Source organism: Zingiber officinale, chromosome 2B (genome assembly GCF_018446385.1).
Source record: "Zingiber officinale cultivar Zhangliang chromosome 2B, Zo_v1.1, whole genome shotgun sequence".
Classification (NCBI taxonomy): Eukaryota; Viridiplantae; Streptophyta; class Magnoliopsida; order Zingiberales; family Zingiberaceae; genus Zingiber; species Zingiber officinale.
In genome coordinates this window covers 151,187,210-151,205,617 of record NC_055989.1, presented here as the reverse complement: position 1 = coordinate 151,205,617, position 18,408 = coordinate 151,187,210, and the positions used below count along the sequence as shown (strand labels likewise).

Below are 18,408 nucleotides of genomic sequence, written 5' to 3'. Positions count from 1 at the left end.
AAATATCAAAAAAGATTCGAAACCAACAGTGCCAGAACGGAACCGGGCAAGTGACTAGCAGGAAGCCTTGTGTAACCCTCTTCCATGTCGTCGAGATGACGCGATCGCGACGACCTCCTCCGCTTCAGATTGCCATTCCCACCCCAAATCAAAGTAGAAACGGACGAGATCGACTTCCAACCACTACAACAGAGCGCTTACAACCAATCAAAACACGCCTTCGCACAACACTCAGTACAACAGCTTGATAACTAAAGTTTCAAGATTTATGAAAATAAAACAGTGACGGTTTGAATCTGTTACACACGATCCAACTGTTTACTAACCTATACGAAGAACAAAACTCTGTGGCAGCGGCAGCAGCAGCAGCAGAGCTCACTGCCAATCTATTCCATTGGGAAGGGAACAATTATATAAGACTCTAAAATGTGCCAATAGGTAGAGATCAGCGATCGAATGCTGTGTTGTTAGCATGTATCAGGCTCGAAGCATCGATCGTCCATTCATATCTCACTTGCGAGGATTGACTTCATCGATTCGTAGGTCATGAAAGCAATGCCCATACCAGGAACCACTTTGTAGTATTCAGGCAAGATGCCTCTGTATAAACCTCGGAACCCTTCTGCCTTTATTATGTGCCTGAATGTCCCGAGAATGCCGGTTTTGTACACGCGAGCCCTTCCAGCAGAGCCCTCCAATTGCTTTCTTCGCCTCACGAGATCGAGTGGGAATGTCACTGCAAAGCATATACATTGGTGAATCCAACAGAAATTTGAATGAAAATGAGACACCAAACATCCTCGTCTACTTAGGATGGTTTATATAAATGTTATTTTTCTGTTGAGCTCTAATACTAACCAGACCGATTTTATATATATGGTGATGATAGCTTTATCTGTTTTCTCACTTACTCTTATGCCCTATCAACATGAAATGGATGTTGGTGAAAAAGAAGGGACGAGAAATAAAATCTTTAACCATTTCTGTTTATAACAAGAAGTTAGTAGGGAGGTATGCAATTACTGTTTTTATTTACACTGGAACCAGGAAAAAATGGAAGGAAACGAACTTTAACCATCTAACAATAAACAAGAATGATAGGGTGAAAATACGATAATACAATCTGATTCTTTTTCATTTCTCTCTTACTTCCTTTGAAAACAATACAGAAAGTTAATCCAAGAATGTATTATGCTACAACTTACATGTTGATGAGGCAATTCCAGAGAGACCTCCACAAGCCAAACTCACCAAGGTAGAAGAATCATTTGGCCTGATGTCATTGAATGACAAACGAAATTTAAGATCACGTTGAAAGAAAACATCCGCATGACTTAGATATCATAATTAATGAATCAAAACCAAATCACCTCTTGAGTTTCCAATTGGATCGCAGAGTTTCATAAACAGAAAAATTGATTGCTAAATTAGGACCAACAACCTGCAGTATATGTATGGTCAATAGCAACCACAATGGTGCATTCACGAAAAGAAGAGGGCTAAGAAGCCACTTAAACTTACCAGTAAAGATGCTCCAAGTCCCTTGTACAATCCTTTTGCACCCTCATCTCTACAGATGGCAAACAGAGCATGTGAAATGCCCCTATAATACATAGTATTTGTCTGCATAATGAGATAAACTGTTAGGTACTCTGAATCTTGGAAATCCGGGCTTCAGAAAACATTTGCAATCGATACACAGCCAAATTAGCAGCAAGAATCGCTGTTGTCGAGAAAAATTATTCTCATAGCAATTATAAGATATTGTAATTACTGCACACTTGTCTGAGACTAAACGTCAGTAGCAAAGCAGAAGTATCTCAAAACCTCAAACATGAACTTCACTCGCATTGAAGCCACATTTCGTAAGAACTACTGAGAAAGGACAAAAGGATCCATCAAAATATTAATATTAAACAAAAGGTGGCATATAATTCTGAGTAAGAATAACTGAAAGTTAATAGGATTCAGAATGACAGGAAATCCAAATAAGATATGCCTTTCTAACATCACTCCTCAGTTTAAATGTTCATTTCTCCCTTCAAAGAAAGAGAATAAATCTTCATCATTCAATTAAGACAACAAAGCAACGAGTTTAATATTATTTTCTCAAACAGACAACAGGTAATGCAGTGAACAATGAATTTACCTGCGCGGCAAGACGAGTCCTAACAAGGTCAAGTGGATATGTCATGGTGGAAGCAGTTATTCCAGACAAACCTCCTGATAAAAACCGCACACCAACATGAGCTGAACCGTCTCCATGCTTATCAAGCCCAGGAAGCAATTGAAGTACCTGTGCAAATTTTAACAAAAGAAATCGATATGGATATCTAACAGAAGACGCAATTCATTAATAAATTTAGCCTTACTTTCTTGTATTGATCAAAAGCATAGAAGTTTATTGAGGAATATGGTAAGCGATGAACAATCATCACAAAATTCCCCTTCCAAAATGCTCTAAATCCTTCTTCATGAACAATGCGAGAAGCTTCGCGCCAAATGTTGGCTTTCCTTAGAGTTGCGATATCTGAATGCATACCTTGTACCTAAAATTGTGATGCCATGAGAAGAAGTGATGAATGACGTTCATCTGATCTGCGAAAAGTAAATTAGAAAAAATATCGAAATATTTGACTCCTAAACAAAACAAATATATGAATAAAAAAAATCAAAAGTACTAGAATTCCAATGATAACATCTTAGAGAATAATCAACGCACGAGCTCTTGCAACTAGAATGACGAAAGGACTTCAAGTGACGCATAGACATAAAAAATGATCGAGCAAAAACGCACCGACGAATAAGAAAGAAAAAAACTGTGAAAAAAAAAAATCAAAACCGGAATAGATCACATCTCATACCTCAAAAAAAATTGTTTTTCTACCTCAAAAAGAAATATTGCCGATGTTTCCAAAATTTTCTAGCTCCATTTGAGTGAAAGTCAGTTTACAATCAGACTGTTCGTTAGCGACTATGTAAAGGAACTCACATCCACTTGTTCCTCTACCAAACTGCAGGTCCATAAGTCTCAGCAGCTTGGTCAGGTTCGTCTTAAGCAAAATCAAATACCTTCTGTAACCACGGAATAGAAATAACAGTTCGAGAGTGAAAAGAAGCAGTAAATCCAGTGCGGAGACTGACGACACAAATAGGAGAGTGGCTAGAGCGAGAAGCTAACCTGGAACAGAATCGTAAGCCGACCAAGAGGAGCCGTGCACGTCTTGCTGAAGGCGCCTGCGACACCGCCGGAAATAAGGTGCGCCGCCGCCCCAATCTGCGGCTGATCTTTCAAAGCCTGATACTGCTGGCGTCTCATTATCTGGCCGCCACTCTCGACCACGACTCCCACTCGCGCCTCCGTTTGCATCTCCGGCTGCTGCTTGTGCTTCTGCTCGTCGTATTACTGGACGACACACCAGCTCTACTACTTCGCCGGAGACGCTCCCGCCTTCAACTCAAATCGCAGCCCGCCGAAACGGAAACCCTAATGACTAAACCCTCGTACCTTCGCCTCCAAGTCTTGGCTCTCACATGGAAGTTTTTTTTTAGTTCCTTTTATTTACGTGGAAATTGAATACCTTGAAATCTAACCTGAAGGAGAACGATTTAGGAACACGTGGCGTGCTTATGATGCGAGTAGAAGTTGAGTGGAAGTCGTTCGTTTTTCGTTGGACTCCCACTCGAGGGTTGAGTAATCAGACGGTTAGTAATCGTCGGATGTTTGGTGAATGGGGAATATCCATCGACTCCAGCTCCATACACGTGGAATATTCTGTAGTCCATTACTTGAGGAATTATTGGCATATTAAAGAAATCTTAAAAGCCTTTAAGATAATAATATAAATATAATTAACCAACTAAATAAATTTTTAAATATATATCAGCAATAAAATAAAATAAAATAAAATAAGCTCGAATTAAAAGACCTCGAGCATACTAAAGGAAAATAATTTTTATTTTTCTGATTCTTATGCTCTGATGAGAAGACATCATTAACAGTGATTCCTTTTCCACTTAGCTCTTGTTGTGATGTGATGTGATGTGGAGGGTAGGAGGGAGAGCCACGTGGTGGGTACATACAGGACTCGATTGACATTAAACGGAGCCAAATCTGGCTGACCCAACTTAGGGCTTAGAGTCAGACCTGCTTGCGTTAACCTATCCCGAGCCCTCAAAGAGTCAGCCAATCAGATCATGCTCCGGTAATCTTATCTACGTATCTTCTAATTGCTAATTGATTTCTTCTATTTGGAATTGCAGCTTTTCCCGCCCAACGATTCTCAATGTGGATTTTATAAATTGGAAAATGATAAAGAATATTGTGAAAAAAAAATCAGGATAAACATATAAAATAAAATAATAAATCTATAAAAAATAAAAATAATGGATGATGAATTTATATATTTATTCATAACATTAATCTTATAAAATGTAATTTTCTTAAAAAATACTTACAAAATGTTTTGATACCGCATGAAGAGAGTTCAAAATGCCTCCGTCCGAATTTATGATGCGATGGTAAATGATGGGATGAATTTTTTAGACAACAAGTATTTGAGTCTCATCGAAACACATTATATTTGAAGAATTCAAATTACTAATTATGATGTTGGACCATCCATCATGGCATTGACGTGGTTTCTAATTTATCTTGTTGGCCGATCAAAATTTGTTATAGAATTGAACCGATCAACTCAATGATTAATATAATTGTAAAAGTCGGATACCCCAATTATAAAAAAATTAAAGAAAGTTTAAAAATATTTCACCATACAAGTTAATTGTTAAGTATTAAAAAAAGTCTCACTGCCACCTGTTGGTGTAATATTCCCTAGGTCAAGGTTGACCTGTTTGACTGAGTTTGAATTGAGTCAAGCTCGAGTCTTGATGTTTTTGGTTTCAATGTTTGACAATACATGTAGACAACACATGGAGATTGCAGGTGTGATTGTTCATATGGGGAGATTGTGAAGGAGAGTCGAGTAGGTCAAGGTTAACTGGATACTTGACTGAAAATCCTGGTGAGTGAAGCTAGGTGAAAGTCCTGGTGAGTGAAGCCAGGCAGATGGAAAGACCTAGTGAGTGAAGCTAGGCAGAAGGAAATCCTGGTGTGTGAAGCTAAGCATATGGAAAGACCTAGTGAGTGAAGCTAGGCAGAAGGAAATCCTGGTGAGTGAAGTCAGGTGAAAGTCCTAGTGAGTGAAGTTAGACAGAAGAAAATCCTGGTGAGTGAAGTCAGGTGAAAGACCTAGTGAGTGAAGCTAGGTAGTTGGAAGTCCTGGTGAGTGAAGCCAGACAATTGGGAAAGTCCTGGTGAGTGAAGCCAGGTACGAGGAAATTCAGATGGATCAAGGCTGATCGGACATCTGGTGTAAGAAGTCCAAGTAGGTCCAAGGGATTGACTGGATACTTGGCATGAGGAAGAAAAGTCCAAGTGGGTCAAAAGAATTGACTGGACACTTGGTGAGGGAGTCCTAGCAGGTCAAGGGTGGTCGGATGCTAAGCATGATGAACCAACAGGTCATGCTTGACCGGATGTTGGTTTAGAGAACTTCGGACTTTGTTTTGGACAAAAATCATGAGCTGGATCGATCAGCCGATTGATTGGCTCATGCCCAATCGATCAGCTGATCGATTGGGCGAGTCCCCACGACAAGCCTTCTCCCAATCGATCAGTGGATCGATTGGGGAGAAGTGTCGCGCGAACAGAGCAACTCTGGATCGAGCGGTCGATCGATCCAGAGCCCCCAATTGATCAGTGGATCGATTGGGAGGTTCGATTCTGCGTGATAAGCCCTGGATCGATCAGCTGATCGATCCAGGCAATTCCTGAGAGCACAGAGGCGCTCTGGATCGATCAGCTGATCGATCCAAAGCCTCCTCGATCGATTGGGAGCAATCCAATCGATCGGGATTTGACCGTTGGCATCGATTAAAGCCGTTGTCGAGCTCTTTCTTCGACAACTCTTGCATTGTTCAGCTCCGATCTTCATAGCAGCTTCTCCACAGCGTTTTCCGCTCTCACCGCCAGTTCTTGAAGGATCTTGGAGAGACATCCAAGTCAAGAGGCATGACTACAACAAGAGGAAGAAGCTAGGATTAGGGTTTTCACTGCATATCTTGTAAGATATTTCTTGTATTTATCTTCCCTTAATTTCTTGTTGTATTGTGAGTTTGTAAAGGCTTCTCCGCCTTCGGTAGTTACCGTAAAGGAGTGTTTTCATAGTGGAGAGTGCTCGTGTGTGTGGATCCTTGGATTAGTCATCTCATCTTGAGGTGGATACCAAGTAAATCCTTTGTGTTAGCGTTGTATGTTTTGTTTCTTGTATTTCCGCTGCATATCATTGAAGAAACAAGCAACGAAGAGCACGAGGAGCACGCCGAGCTATTCACCCCCCCTCTAGCTACATAATTGGTCATAACAAGTGGTATCAGAGCAAGGTTGCTCTTCACCGGAATCATCACCGAAAAGGGAAAAGAGCTAGAGGGTGAAGAAGTTGGAGCAAAATTCTTCAAGTCAAGAATTTTATCAAGCTCAACTTCAATGGAATTCCAAGACGGACTTGGATTCGACACAAGGGTGCCTCCACCATATGTATCTACAAGTTTCGATTCTTGGAGATCAATAATCGAAAATTTCTTGATGATGGAGATAGAGCAATGGTTTGCTCTAATGGAAGGCTTCGAGGCTCCAAGAAATTCAAAGGGCAAAATCCTCAAGAAGAGCAAATGGAGCCAAGAACAAATTCAAAGGTGTGAGGCGAATAACAAGGTAACCAAATTATTGGTTAATTTATTGCCAAGCACCATTCTTTGCAAAATTGGAGAATTTAAATATGCAAAGGAATTGTAGCAAGTTGGCCAAACTTCATGAAGAACCCTCCATTGTACTAAATTAAGATAAATCCAAAGAGGGTGACTCATTGGAGCAAGACCAAGAGAAGGAGGAATCCGAAGTTGAGAGATGCTCAACTTCCGAAGAAAAAGAAGTCCAAGAAGCCTCATCTTCAAAGGAATGCAACGAAAAGGGCAAAGAGGGTGCATACTCTTTGTTTCCTGTAGAAGATGAAGATGAAGAAGCCTCCACCTTTAGGATTGAGGGGGAACAATTTTCGATGACACCGAATCAAGAAGAAGGAGAAGTCTCTACATCCGGGTCAAGAGAAGAAGAGGATGAAGAAGCTTCCACCTCCACAAGTCAAGTCGAATCTATTAGAGGAGCATCATTATCGTATTAATTAAGAGGAAGCCTCTACCTCCGGATCAAAAGGAGAAGATGTCATCCCTACACATGAAGGTATAAATATTTCAAATAAAAATAAAAATCATATCATATGTTTTGAGTGTAGGGAGCATGGGCATTATAAGAGCAAATGTCCTAAATTAGCCAAAAAAAAGAGCCAAGTGACACCAAAGGGTAAGGAGAAGCCCAAAGAGACCGCTCCCTCAACAAAGAAGAGCAAGGAGCACATTGTGTGCTTTTTGTGTAACCAAAAGGGACATTATAGAAGTCAATGTCCTAAGGGGAAGAAAGCGGTCAAGGCTCAAGAAGGAAGCACAAGTCAAGGGGGAGCCTCTAAGGTAAAACGAAAGGTATCATTTATTGAGTCTACCCATTTAAATAATGATAAAAAGCATACTAGTTCTAATTTATACCATTTTAATGTTATTTACCATAAGAATAGAAAACATGATAGCTTTAAGGAAAATCATGTAGCTTTTCGTGCTAAGACTACCACACCTAGGGTTAGGAAGGTAGATGAAAATCTAGACAAGAAAACTAAGAGTTTTAGTTACAAGCCTAAACATAAAATTGCTCATGAATTCATTGAAAAACCAAAAACTAAGGATTTAATGATAGAAAATTAAGTCTCGAGGTCAAGGTTTGATAAAATGAAAAAGACCCTAAAAAGGATGGAAAATATCCTAAAAGGGTAACATGAGCAAAACCTAGGTTTAGGACAACAAAAGTCATCCAATGGCCATAAAGGTTTGGGATACAAACTTAAGGCTAAGAAGGATGTAATTTTTTAAGGCTAAGAAGAATGTAATTTCTTACCATAGGGTTCATATAGCTATGGAACCGAGTCTAGGTCTAAGGGGCAAGTCAAAAGTACAAGGGAAGTTATCCCTAGGAGTATTTTTGCAACTAAGATGACTAAGACTTCTAAGAAGTCTAACAAAGTCACTAAAAATGTCACAATGGAAGAAATCCCTAGGGTTGACCTAGAAAGTGTGACCAAGGCTTCTAAGAAGCCTAAAAAGGTCACTAGGAAGGTATCTAGGGAGGTTATCCCTAGCGAGTACCTAGAGCATCCAAGGAGCACCAATATATTTTGGGTTCCTAGAAGCATTTTCCCTACCCCATAGATGGGTTCATAGTTTGTAGAATCGCGATCCTACGCAGGATCGATTTAGGGTCAGGTTCGGATCGATCAGGATCGGATCGTAGAATCGTACGATCCTACCAAAAACCCTTAACATTTTATCATACATGATTAATAATTAGAAAAAATACCTAAAAACTCATTTACATATAAATAAATAACTAATTTTGTATATATGTGCAATTATTTACACTCAACACATCAAATTACATTACTACATGTACAAATTTAAATTAACTTGTAATTCAACTATCATTCTCGCATAGTAATAATATTTATATTTTCATATCATAAAATGAAAGAATATAAAATATCTATTAACACAATAATAATAACACATACAATGTCAAAAATATTTCCTTGATTTATAAGATAATTCAATTTAAATGTCAACAAAGCATCTAACGTATATAACAGAAGCTATTGAATCCTTTGATTCAAATATGAATGCCGAAAATAATCTTCTAAAGACTGGTTGATGCTACACAATACTAGACAATAGGCATCCAAAAACTTATTATTTTGAGAAAAATAAATGACAGAGTATTATTGATAAAAAACTAAAACAAAAATAATTAAACATATATTTAAATAATTTAAAACTCTAATAAGATGAAAAAAAGATATTGGTTAAGGATAAATTTTGAAATTTATTAAAGATCTCTGAACGAGCTTTAATTTGATATATTATAAGCCCCGTGGTTCAATCCGAGTCAAAAGTTATGACCTCTCAAAGCTTCCACCGATCCTGCTCCGATCCTGCTCCGATTCTACCGATTCTGCTCCGATCCTACTGATCCTGCTGCGATCCTACTGCAAAAATGATTCTGCACGATCCTAGATCGATTTTGGGTTTCCGGATCGTAGGATCGTACGATCCTATGATCCGGATCGCAGGATCGTACGATCCTACGATCCGGATCGCGATTTTGCAAACTATGGATGGGTTAGAGAGTGTCAACTCAAATTGAAAGGGTAGTTAACCTAATCATGATGAAGTTGACACTCAAGGAGCATTTTCAAGGTTATTATTAACCTTTGAAAATGAAAAGGATTATCATTTACTTTTAATTGGAGTAATATGTGCTATGAGTTGAGAAGTTTTGATGTATTTTAAATGACACAACAAAATATGAGTAAAAGAAATGCCAATTTGAGATTTTGGCATTTTCTTAGAAAGTTAAGGGCAATTTAGGCCTTATTTTTAAATGGCTACTCTTGTAAGAGTAAAATATGTCAAATCTTGAGGAATTATGTTTCTAAATTAAATTGGCACAATTGGGATAATAATAAGAGCTACCAAATTGATATTTTGGTAGTTTCTTAAGGGATTAAAGGCAATCTATGCCTTAACTCAAATTGTTATTCTTGGAAGAGTAGATTGTGCCAAAATTTGAGGAATATAGTTAATTTCAATTGACACAACAAATTAAGAGTAAAAGAAATGTCAAGTTGGGAGTTTGACATTTTATTAGGGACTTAAGGGCAATCTAGGACTTAAATTTTAAGTTAGCCAAGGTTTTATGATACTTAGATAGGTAATCTAGGTATTTTATTTATGCTAAAACTTGTCATGATTGTTTTCCTTTTATATGTCATGACATCATATTTATTTGCTTTGGCATTCATACCTTATTATGAAAAATACAAAAATATCATGTCATGTCATACATACATCATGTAGTCATGGGAAATTTCCTTTAAAAATTATTTTTCTTTGATGTATGCCATAACATTATCATGCATTAGTTTATTCCTTGCAATTAAGGATTAATGACATTTATTAACAAGTAACATCCTTGGTGGATGCTCATAACCTCAAAATGCCTAGATAAATATGCATGATCCCTATAATAGGGCAAAACCAAAGTTTACATCTTACTAATAACTATAAGGTGACTTGCGTGTTTTCGTACACATTAATACAAGTGAGATGTTAGGATGATGAACAAAACTCAAGATGTTGATTTAATGCATTCTTTTGAGTTTTTAGGTTCATCAAATACATAGTTATGTGTTTTCCAATCATTGGGAAATCTAATGTACAAGTCATGTGCATTGAGCCCAAGGAACATGGTTGGATATTGGTTTTGAAAATCATTTTAAAATGCTTTTGAAAAACCTTGGTGAAGGCTATCTTTTGATAGTAATCATCATTGAATAGTTGAGCACAAACTTGAAGAAAACACTAAAGTGTTTACAAGGTTTCAAGTTTGTATCAATCTTTGAAAATATGAAGTATTTTCTTAGGAAACTTTTTTTCCATGATACTATATGTCCTAAATAATGTCTACAACGATTTTTATGATTTTTGGAATTTTGTAGATTTTTCTAGGGGTTTCTGAAATTGACTGAAATGGAATTTCAGCTTTTTCAGAGCTTCAATCGATCGCCCGATCGATTGAAGCCGGTCTCAATCGATTGGGCGATCGATTGAGAGCAAGCTTCTCGCGAACAGAAGCTTCCTGGATCGATCCACCGATCGATCTAGCCCTCCTGAATTGATCAGTGGATCGATTCAAGCAGGTTCAATCGATTAGGACCCAACTCCAATCGATTGGGAATGCTGATTTTGGTTGGTAAAGCCTGATTTCAGCATTTTGAACCATCTTTAGTCTGGGTAACCATTCCAAACTCCTCAAAACATATTTATACACATTTAAGGGGAGTTTTCATGATGAAAACAAGGATGGATTGATTAAGGAATACTAAGTCGAAGTTTAGGTTGAGGTTTGGTTTCATTATTGAATTTATGAACCTCAAAACTTCTAATTTTGGGTTTCCTAAAGGTTTAGGGATTCCAAGTCATTGTTGGTGCAATGACAGAAGTTTCGTGCATGTTTTTAGGGGGAGTTACTCTTTAAGGACATGAAAATTATTTTTCATACACCTTGGAAGGTGGTTAACCTTCTTTAGTGAGAATGCTCAAGGTTAGGCATTTGACTAAAATGGAGAGTGGATATCTTCATTGTTTCAGTGATATATGCTCAAGGATGAGCATTTGATGAAAATGAAGGGTATGTGACCTTCATTTGAATCGTGTGAATATACCACAAGGGGTGTCTGCTCAAGGATGAGCATTTAATGATAGTGAAGGGTATGAGACCTTCGTTATCGGATTGTGAGCAACAAGTGAAGTTGTGAACAACATTAGGTAACTCTTCAGGGGGAGAGTTTGCTTATTTTGATGTGTGCCAATAGGGGGAGAATGAAAGGGTTTAAGTTAGACCTTCATTATATAAGAGGGAGTTTGCCCTCTTAGTGGGAGAACGTAAGGTTTAACTTACGCCTTCATTACCTAGTGACATGAAGGGAGTTGAGGCTATGGGATCAGCCTAACTTAAATGTGGTATTGTCAAATATCAAAAAGGGAGAAATTATTGGTGTAATATTCCCTAGGTCAAGGTTGACCTGTTTGATTGAGCTTGAGTTGAGTCAAGCTCGAGTCTTGATGTTTTTGGTTTCGATGTTTGACAATACATGTAGACAACACATGGAGATTGCAGGTGCGATTGTTCATGTGGGGAGATTGTGAAGGAGAGTCGAGTATGTCAAGGTTGACTGAATACTTGACTGGAAATCTTGGTGAGTGAAGCTAGGTGAAAGTCCTGGTGAGTGAAGCCAGGCAGATGGAAAGACCTAGTGAGTGAAGCTAGGCAGAAGGAAATCCTGGTGAGTGAAGCCAGGCAGATGGAAAGACCTAGTGAGTGAATCTAGGCAGAAGGAAATCCTGGTGAGTGAAGTCAGGTGAAAGTCCTAATGAGTGAAGCTAGGCAGAAGAAAATCCTGGTGAGTGAAGTCAGGTGAAAGTCCTAGTGAGTGAAGCTAGGCAGAAGAAAATCCTGGTGAGTGAAGTCAGGTGAAAGACCTAGTGAGTGAAGCTAGGTAGTTGGAAGTCCCGGTGAGTGAAGCCAGACAATTGGGAAAGTCCTGGTGAGTGAAGCCAGGCACGAGGAAATCCAGATGGATCAAGGCTGATCGGACATCTGGTGTTGGAAAGTCCAAGTATGTCAAAGGGATTGACTGGATACTTGGCATGAGGAAGAAAAGTCCAAGTGGGTCAAAAGGATTGACTGGACACTTGGTGAGGGAGTCCTAGCAGGTCAAGGGTGACTGGATGCTAGGCATGATGAACCAACAGGTCATGCTTGACCGGATGTTGGTTTAGGGGACTTAATTTGGACTTTGTTTTGGGCAAAAACCATGAGCTGGATCGATCAACCGATCGATTGGCTCATGCCCAATCGATCAGCTGATTGATTGGGCGAGTCCCCACGACAAGCCTTCTCCCAATCGATCAGTGGATCGATTGGGGAGAAGTGTCGCGCGAACAGAACAGCTCTGGATCGAGCGGCCGATCGATCCAAAGCCCCCAATTGATCAGTGGATCGATTGGGAGGTTCGATTCTACGCGATAAGCCCTGGATCGATCAGTCGATCGATCCAGGCAATTCCTGAGAGCACAGAGGCGCTCTGGATCGATCACCCGATCGATCCAAAGCCTCCCTGATCGATTGGGAGCAATCCAATCGATCGGGATTCGACCGTTGGCGTCGATTAAAGCCGTTGTCGAGCTCTTTCTTCGACAACTCTTGCACTGTTCAGCTCTGATCTTCACAGCAGCTTCTCCACAGTGTTTTCTACTCTCACCGCCAGTTCTTGAAGGATCTTAGAGAGACATCCAAGTCAAGAGGCGTGACTACAACAAGAGGAAGAAGCTAGGGTTAGAGTTTTCACTGCATATCTTGTAAGATATTTCTTGTATTTGTCTTCCCTTGCTTTCTTGTTGTATTGTGAGTTTGTAAAGGCTTCTCCGCCTTCGGTAGTTATCGTAAAGGAGTGTTTTCATTGTGGAGAGTGCTCATGTGTGTGGATCCTTGGATTAGTCACCTCATCTTGAGGTGGATACCAAGTAAATCCTTTGTGTTAGCGTTGTATGTTTTGTTTCTTGTATTTCCGCTGCATATCATTGAAGAAACAAGCAACGAAGAGCACGAGGAGCGCACCGAGCTATTCACTCCCCCCCCTCTAGCTACATAATTGGTCCTAACACCACCATCGTATCCATCCAGGTGCACCCATTCCTTTTCTTTCCCCCCTTTCTTCTTCTCCCCATTCTTCTTTTTCTTCTTCTCCTTTTTCTCTTCTCCAGTGGCGACGAACGACAGATCCATCCCTGCTCTTCTTCTTCAAGCTTGCAACCCCTTCTCTTTTTCTTTTCTCTTCTCCGACGGCAACAAGCAACAAGCTTCCCCTTCCTTGCTATCCTGCTTCTCAGCAGCACCGTCGGAGCTCCTCGGAGTGTGCCGGAGCTCGCCGGACCACCAAAAAAGAGGGGAAAACAAAGCCCTAGTAGCTCCCCTCTTTTCTAGCCAAGTACAGTAGCCACCGGAGCTAGCTGTGGCTTTCACCAGAGCTCGCCGAGACAACTGGTAAAAAAGGAAAAAGGTTTTTCCTTGCCCCTTTACTATCTCAAAATCCTTCTTTGTTTTCAACCTTCCCTAACTGCCATAGTTACCTTTCATTTTCTCCAACAGCAGCCCTAGCTACTGTCTTTTTCTTGGCAGCACCGCCGGAGTTCGTCAGAGCTCTTGGAGCTAGCTGAGACAGCCAGTGACCAAGGGAAAACTATCTTAGTTGCTGCCATCTTTTTTCAGCAATCAAAGTAACCCGTAAAAGGTATATTTTGATGTTTTGTGTTAATCGAGATGTAGTTAGGAGTACTATCTAGATTGGAACAGAGGTTTCATTTAGGAATGCACAGTGGTATAAGATAGCGAAATCAAAAATAATGATTTAGTGGCTTCGAGTCGTAGATCATGTTCAAATTTTTATGTCATGATTTTTATTTGATAGTATTTTGATTATTTGATATATGTTTAGTATTCTGTTTGCAGACACAAGCTCGAGTGGAGCACGGTGATCTACCGACACTTGAAGATTTTGATGTATATAAGGTGGGTATATCTCTCTTTGACTCCTATATTTATCCTTGTGCATGAATAAAGTATTAATGAAATTATATATATTTGTATAATTGTTTTTAAAAAGGAATTAAAATGATATTACAATTAGCAAAATGGGTTAAAATAATAAAAATCATGGAGGACCAATAATTGATATTATTTCTTGTTCACATATGAGTTAGATTAATATGGGAAGAGTTGTTTTAAAAATTAAATGAATAATCTGAATTACTCTTCTATTGATATATTTTTTTTTAAATTTGCTTGACCTTTCATACTTTATGTTTTTAATGATCTACCTATTAATACTTGTAGTTTTTATCTGTGAACCATAGGATGATAAATTAGCATACTTGATACAAAAATGTTAACTTGATTGACCATTTGTTATGAAAAGAGAATAATTATGATAAATTGATAAAATGGAATCATTAAAGTAAAATAATAAAGATGGTAGTGAAGAATTAAAAAGTGAAGACTATGAGCCTAGCTTTATATCAGAACTTTAATTAGAGTATTGGACCACCCACATGTTATTGTGGTATCGCAACGGTCGCAGTTTAGAGTACCTGACCGTACACCCGAGCGCGTGGTGGCGTGATGTATCCCTCGATCAGTGTTTATTATGTCTTCCACCGATGAGGGCTGATAGTTCGTACGTCAGATGACATATGCGATAGTTTTATACTCTTAGGAGACTTTTAGCCTATACATATGACATTACACTATGATAATATGGACTCCAGTGATTCACTTTTTAGTTGATCTATCAGATTTACCCATATTGATATTATACTATCGATGACATGTGCGACTGATGATGAAATAAATAAGATTTGAGAATTGATCTTAATTGATGATAATATATGAAGATGAATTTTAATTATAACAAATAAATGTTAAATGATAAAAAATATACAATTATGTATGTTATCTGAGAACTAAAAGAAGAAATAAAAATTGAAATAATAAATGGTAATTTTTTAAACAAGATTAAATTCATGTATATTTTTCATAATTACCCATATGGCTATTTGACTAACTTTCTACATTCCTTGGCCTTCAGTTTTACAGACGCAGGGATCCTTTTGATATTGTAGTTAATTTTAGACTTCCATATAGTTGCTCAGAGATCTCAATGTGCTGATTTTCTGGTTTGTTTTACTTTTATTTCATTGTATTTACATTTTAAAATTTTATTTCAGATGTCATTTATCTGTATAGTAATATATATATATATATATATAGATATATATAGTGGCGGATCCAGACAAAAAAGGAAGAGAGTGCTAAAAAAAAGGAGTCAGAGCTTGTCTTCCTTCTCGTTGCCCCTCAGACTACAGCATACTGGTTGAATTTTCTTGGAGTAACGGAGTGCTCAAGCACACCTCCGCTCCCCTTAGATCTGTCACTATATATATATATATATATTTTTCTTGGTTATTCTGTTTTGATAGTTTCTAGGTTTTTTTTTTATTATATTGTCATCGAGTGAGGTACAGAGAACTAGACTCCCGGAGCGTGACATTAATAGTGTTTTATGTTGCCCCTACGGATTGGCATAGCTGGTATATACAAGAATGTTTGCTCTAATAAATCTCGATGATAATTTTTAATGAGTGTAAAATATCTTATTAGATGTCTGATCTCTCCATATAAAAGGCCGTTGATAAAATAGTCTATGTTATTTACCTGTCAATATCTTATCATGGGATCAATAATATCAGGACATTTAAGATGAACGATATTACCTTTAACTCTAATAGTATTTTATGTTGAAACTACACCCAAAATGTGACAAAGGCGATTCGCTCACCTCCAACGCCCTCGTCAATCTGTCCCTATGATAATATGACAAAGGTGATTCACTCACTCCAGCGCTCCAGGTAATCCGTCCCTAGATCAATATGGAGAAGATAAATTATGGGTGACTATTAGCCATTAGCGTAAGTAGACAAGACATGAGGAGAGCATGCTTGAACGTGTCGAATTTTAACTCCAATACCTCATATGATAACTTCCTATGTCTCAATCATCGCACCACCCTGAAAGAATTAAAATTATACCCAAAATGAATATATAGATGATCAATTTTCAACCCACCTAACAACTCCATGGACAATGTCCTGTGTCGAAGAAATTGTGCCAAAATTTCCAGGATGACATTGACATGAATCTTGGCACAATCTGATTTTAAAAAACAGCTCGATGGACCATCTGTCATAACCAAAATATATTATTTTCGAAAAGTTCTAGTCTCAAAAAAATATATTATATTTGAAGAGTTCAGAATACTTGTGATATTGGATTATTTGTTATAATCTATATGTATTTTGCGATCTAAATTTTTTTTATAGAAGTATATTAATCAACTCAATATAAGAGTTGAAAGGACAAAGATATTTCACCATACAAGTTAATAGTATTTATGTCGTCCTGTGTTGATGTAGTTAGTATATGTATATTTGTTCTAATAGATCTCGATGATAATTTTTAATAGATGTAAAAAGGGCAGTTGATAAAATACTCTATATTATTTACTTATTTTTATTTTACCGTGGGACTAATAATATTGACATGCTTGAGATGATGAATATTATCTTTAACTCTAATAGTATTTTACGTTAAATTAAACCCAAAATGATCATACAGATGATCAATTTCCAACCCAACCACCAACATCATGGACAATGTCTTGTATCAAAACCGCGCCAAAATTTTCCAGGATGACTTGCCGGGGAATCTTAGCAAAATCTGATTTAAAAAAACAGTTCGATGGTACGTCGGCGCAACCACTATGAGGTCCCAAATTGAGTGTCTTTCAATTTTAGCTATTGAAAATAATCGTCACTATTTTTTTTTTAAATAATTCAAGCGTCTAGATTTTACTGATTAATCATGAAAGTAGACGTTTTTTTCTTCATAAGGATGAGTTATAAGATTTCCTTTTTTATTTTTTATTTAATCTAAAATAATAGAGACGAATTTAAAAAATTATTTATAATTTTTAAAAATAATTTTTCTTTCTCAAATCCGTGGGCTTGGTGGTTCCTTTCCTTTTCAGCTTGGATTTAGTTTCCTTTTATTCTTCATTCCACGTCTTAGTAAACAGAAACATTACAGCTCGCGACAAGCGAGCTGTGTTAATCACTAACATTCCTTATTTAAGTATTTCATTTTATTATTTTATTAAAAATCTTATTTCTTTACTAAGTTGGATGAAGTCCAAAATAAAAGTACATTTGTATCTTTTTATCTCAAATAATTTAAAAATTTATTAATAATTTTCAATGATATAAAGCTCGAGACTTAATTACGATGCATTATTAAGATTTTTCTCATTAATAAATTAAAAATCTAAAATTCCTTTTAGTCTTACATTTTAAAATTGACAATACTTAAGTTTGTATAAGAGAGAGTTTATTACAGTAATTTACTGTTAAGGAGTGTCATTTTGATAGTCATTATAACATTATCCTATTGTATGAGTTTGACGTATCCTTACTTAATTTATGATTGTCTGTTGATTAAGATTAAATATAATATTTATTTTTATCAGTTTAATATCTGTAAATTTGTTCATGTATTATATTTGGAGGTGTATATAATTATAAAAATATTGGAGGAAACAAATAATAAATTAAAATTAGAGTATTTTATTTGTCAATTGAAATTATTATTTAATTCCTCTCATGAAAAATGAGATTCACATACTTATATTTGTAAATAAAAAAATGATATGCTTAAAAGAAAATATTTAAAATAGATTCACAAAATAATAGGATTAAAAAAAAAAGAATGATCGACCTTAGATGTATGTTTCTATTTTGAAATATTTTCTTAAGATTTTTCTAAATATATTTCAGGAAACATGCTCCTCATCCTTATCCCTTCCAACCGAATAAATGACTGAATAGTTAAATAAAAGGCGCAAAAAATAAAAATAAAAGAAAAAAAAGGACCAATCTCGTGGCCTTCTTCTCTATCATTGCTTACCCTCCATCCTACCCGCTGTTCTGGAATTTTTTTCGCGGGCCCCATCATGAATCCGA

The 18,408-nt window shown here is 37.2% G+C and overlaps 1 protein-coding gene across 2 annotated transcripts; it reads right to left on the bottom strand.

The window, feature by feature from the left end:
• Window positions 1-244: 244 nt before the first annotated feature.
• LOC122047874 (mitochondrial substrate carrier family protein B-like) lies at window positions 245-3,558 on the bottom strand. 2 transcript variants are annotated; one of them, XM_042609392.1, is made up of 8 exons: window positions 3,182-3,323; window positions 2,993-3,075; window positions 2,373-2,549; window positions 2,150-2,296; window positions 1,522-1,623; window positions 1,371-1,441; window positions 1,206-1,273; window positions 245-736 (listed from the first exon to the last, which is right to left on the bottom strand). In XM_042609392.1, exons 3-8 carry the CDS (start codon window positions 2,538-2,540, stop codon window positions 504-506), a joined length of 789 nt encoding a protein of 262 aa, XP_042465326.1. In that variant the 5' UTR covers window positions 2,541-2,549; window positions 2,993-3,075; window positions 3,182-3,323; the 3' UTR covers window positions 245-503. The 2 variants fall into 2 exon arrangements, with proteins under 2 accessions (XP_042465326.1, XP_042465325.1); XM_042609391.1 differs by lacking the exon at window positions 2,993-3,075 and having other exon boundaries at window positions 3,182-3,558.
• Between the last annotated feature and the right edge of the window lie 14,850 nt (window positions 3,559-18,408).

Excerpts from the sequence above, each read along its gene's own strand:
- LOC122047874 (XM_042609391.1), bottom strand. The coding sequence starts at position 3,370 with ATGCAAACGGAGGCGCGAGTGGGAGTCGTGGTCGAGAGTGGCGGCCAG. Across the intron at positions 1,624-2,149 it reads GGACTCGTCTTGCCGCGCAG|ACAAATACTATGTATTATAG; the intron begins GTAAATTCATTG and ends CTCATTATGCAG. Across the intron at positions 1,442-1,521 it reads GACTTGGAGCATCTTTACTG|GTTGTTGGTCCTAATTTAGC; the intron begins GTAAGTTTAAGT and ends CATATACTGCAG.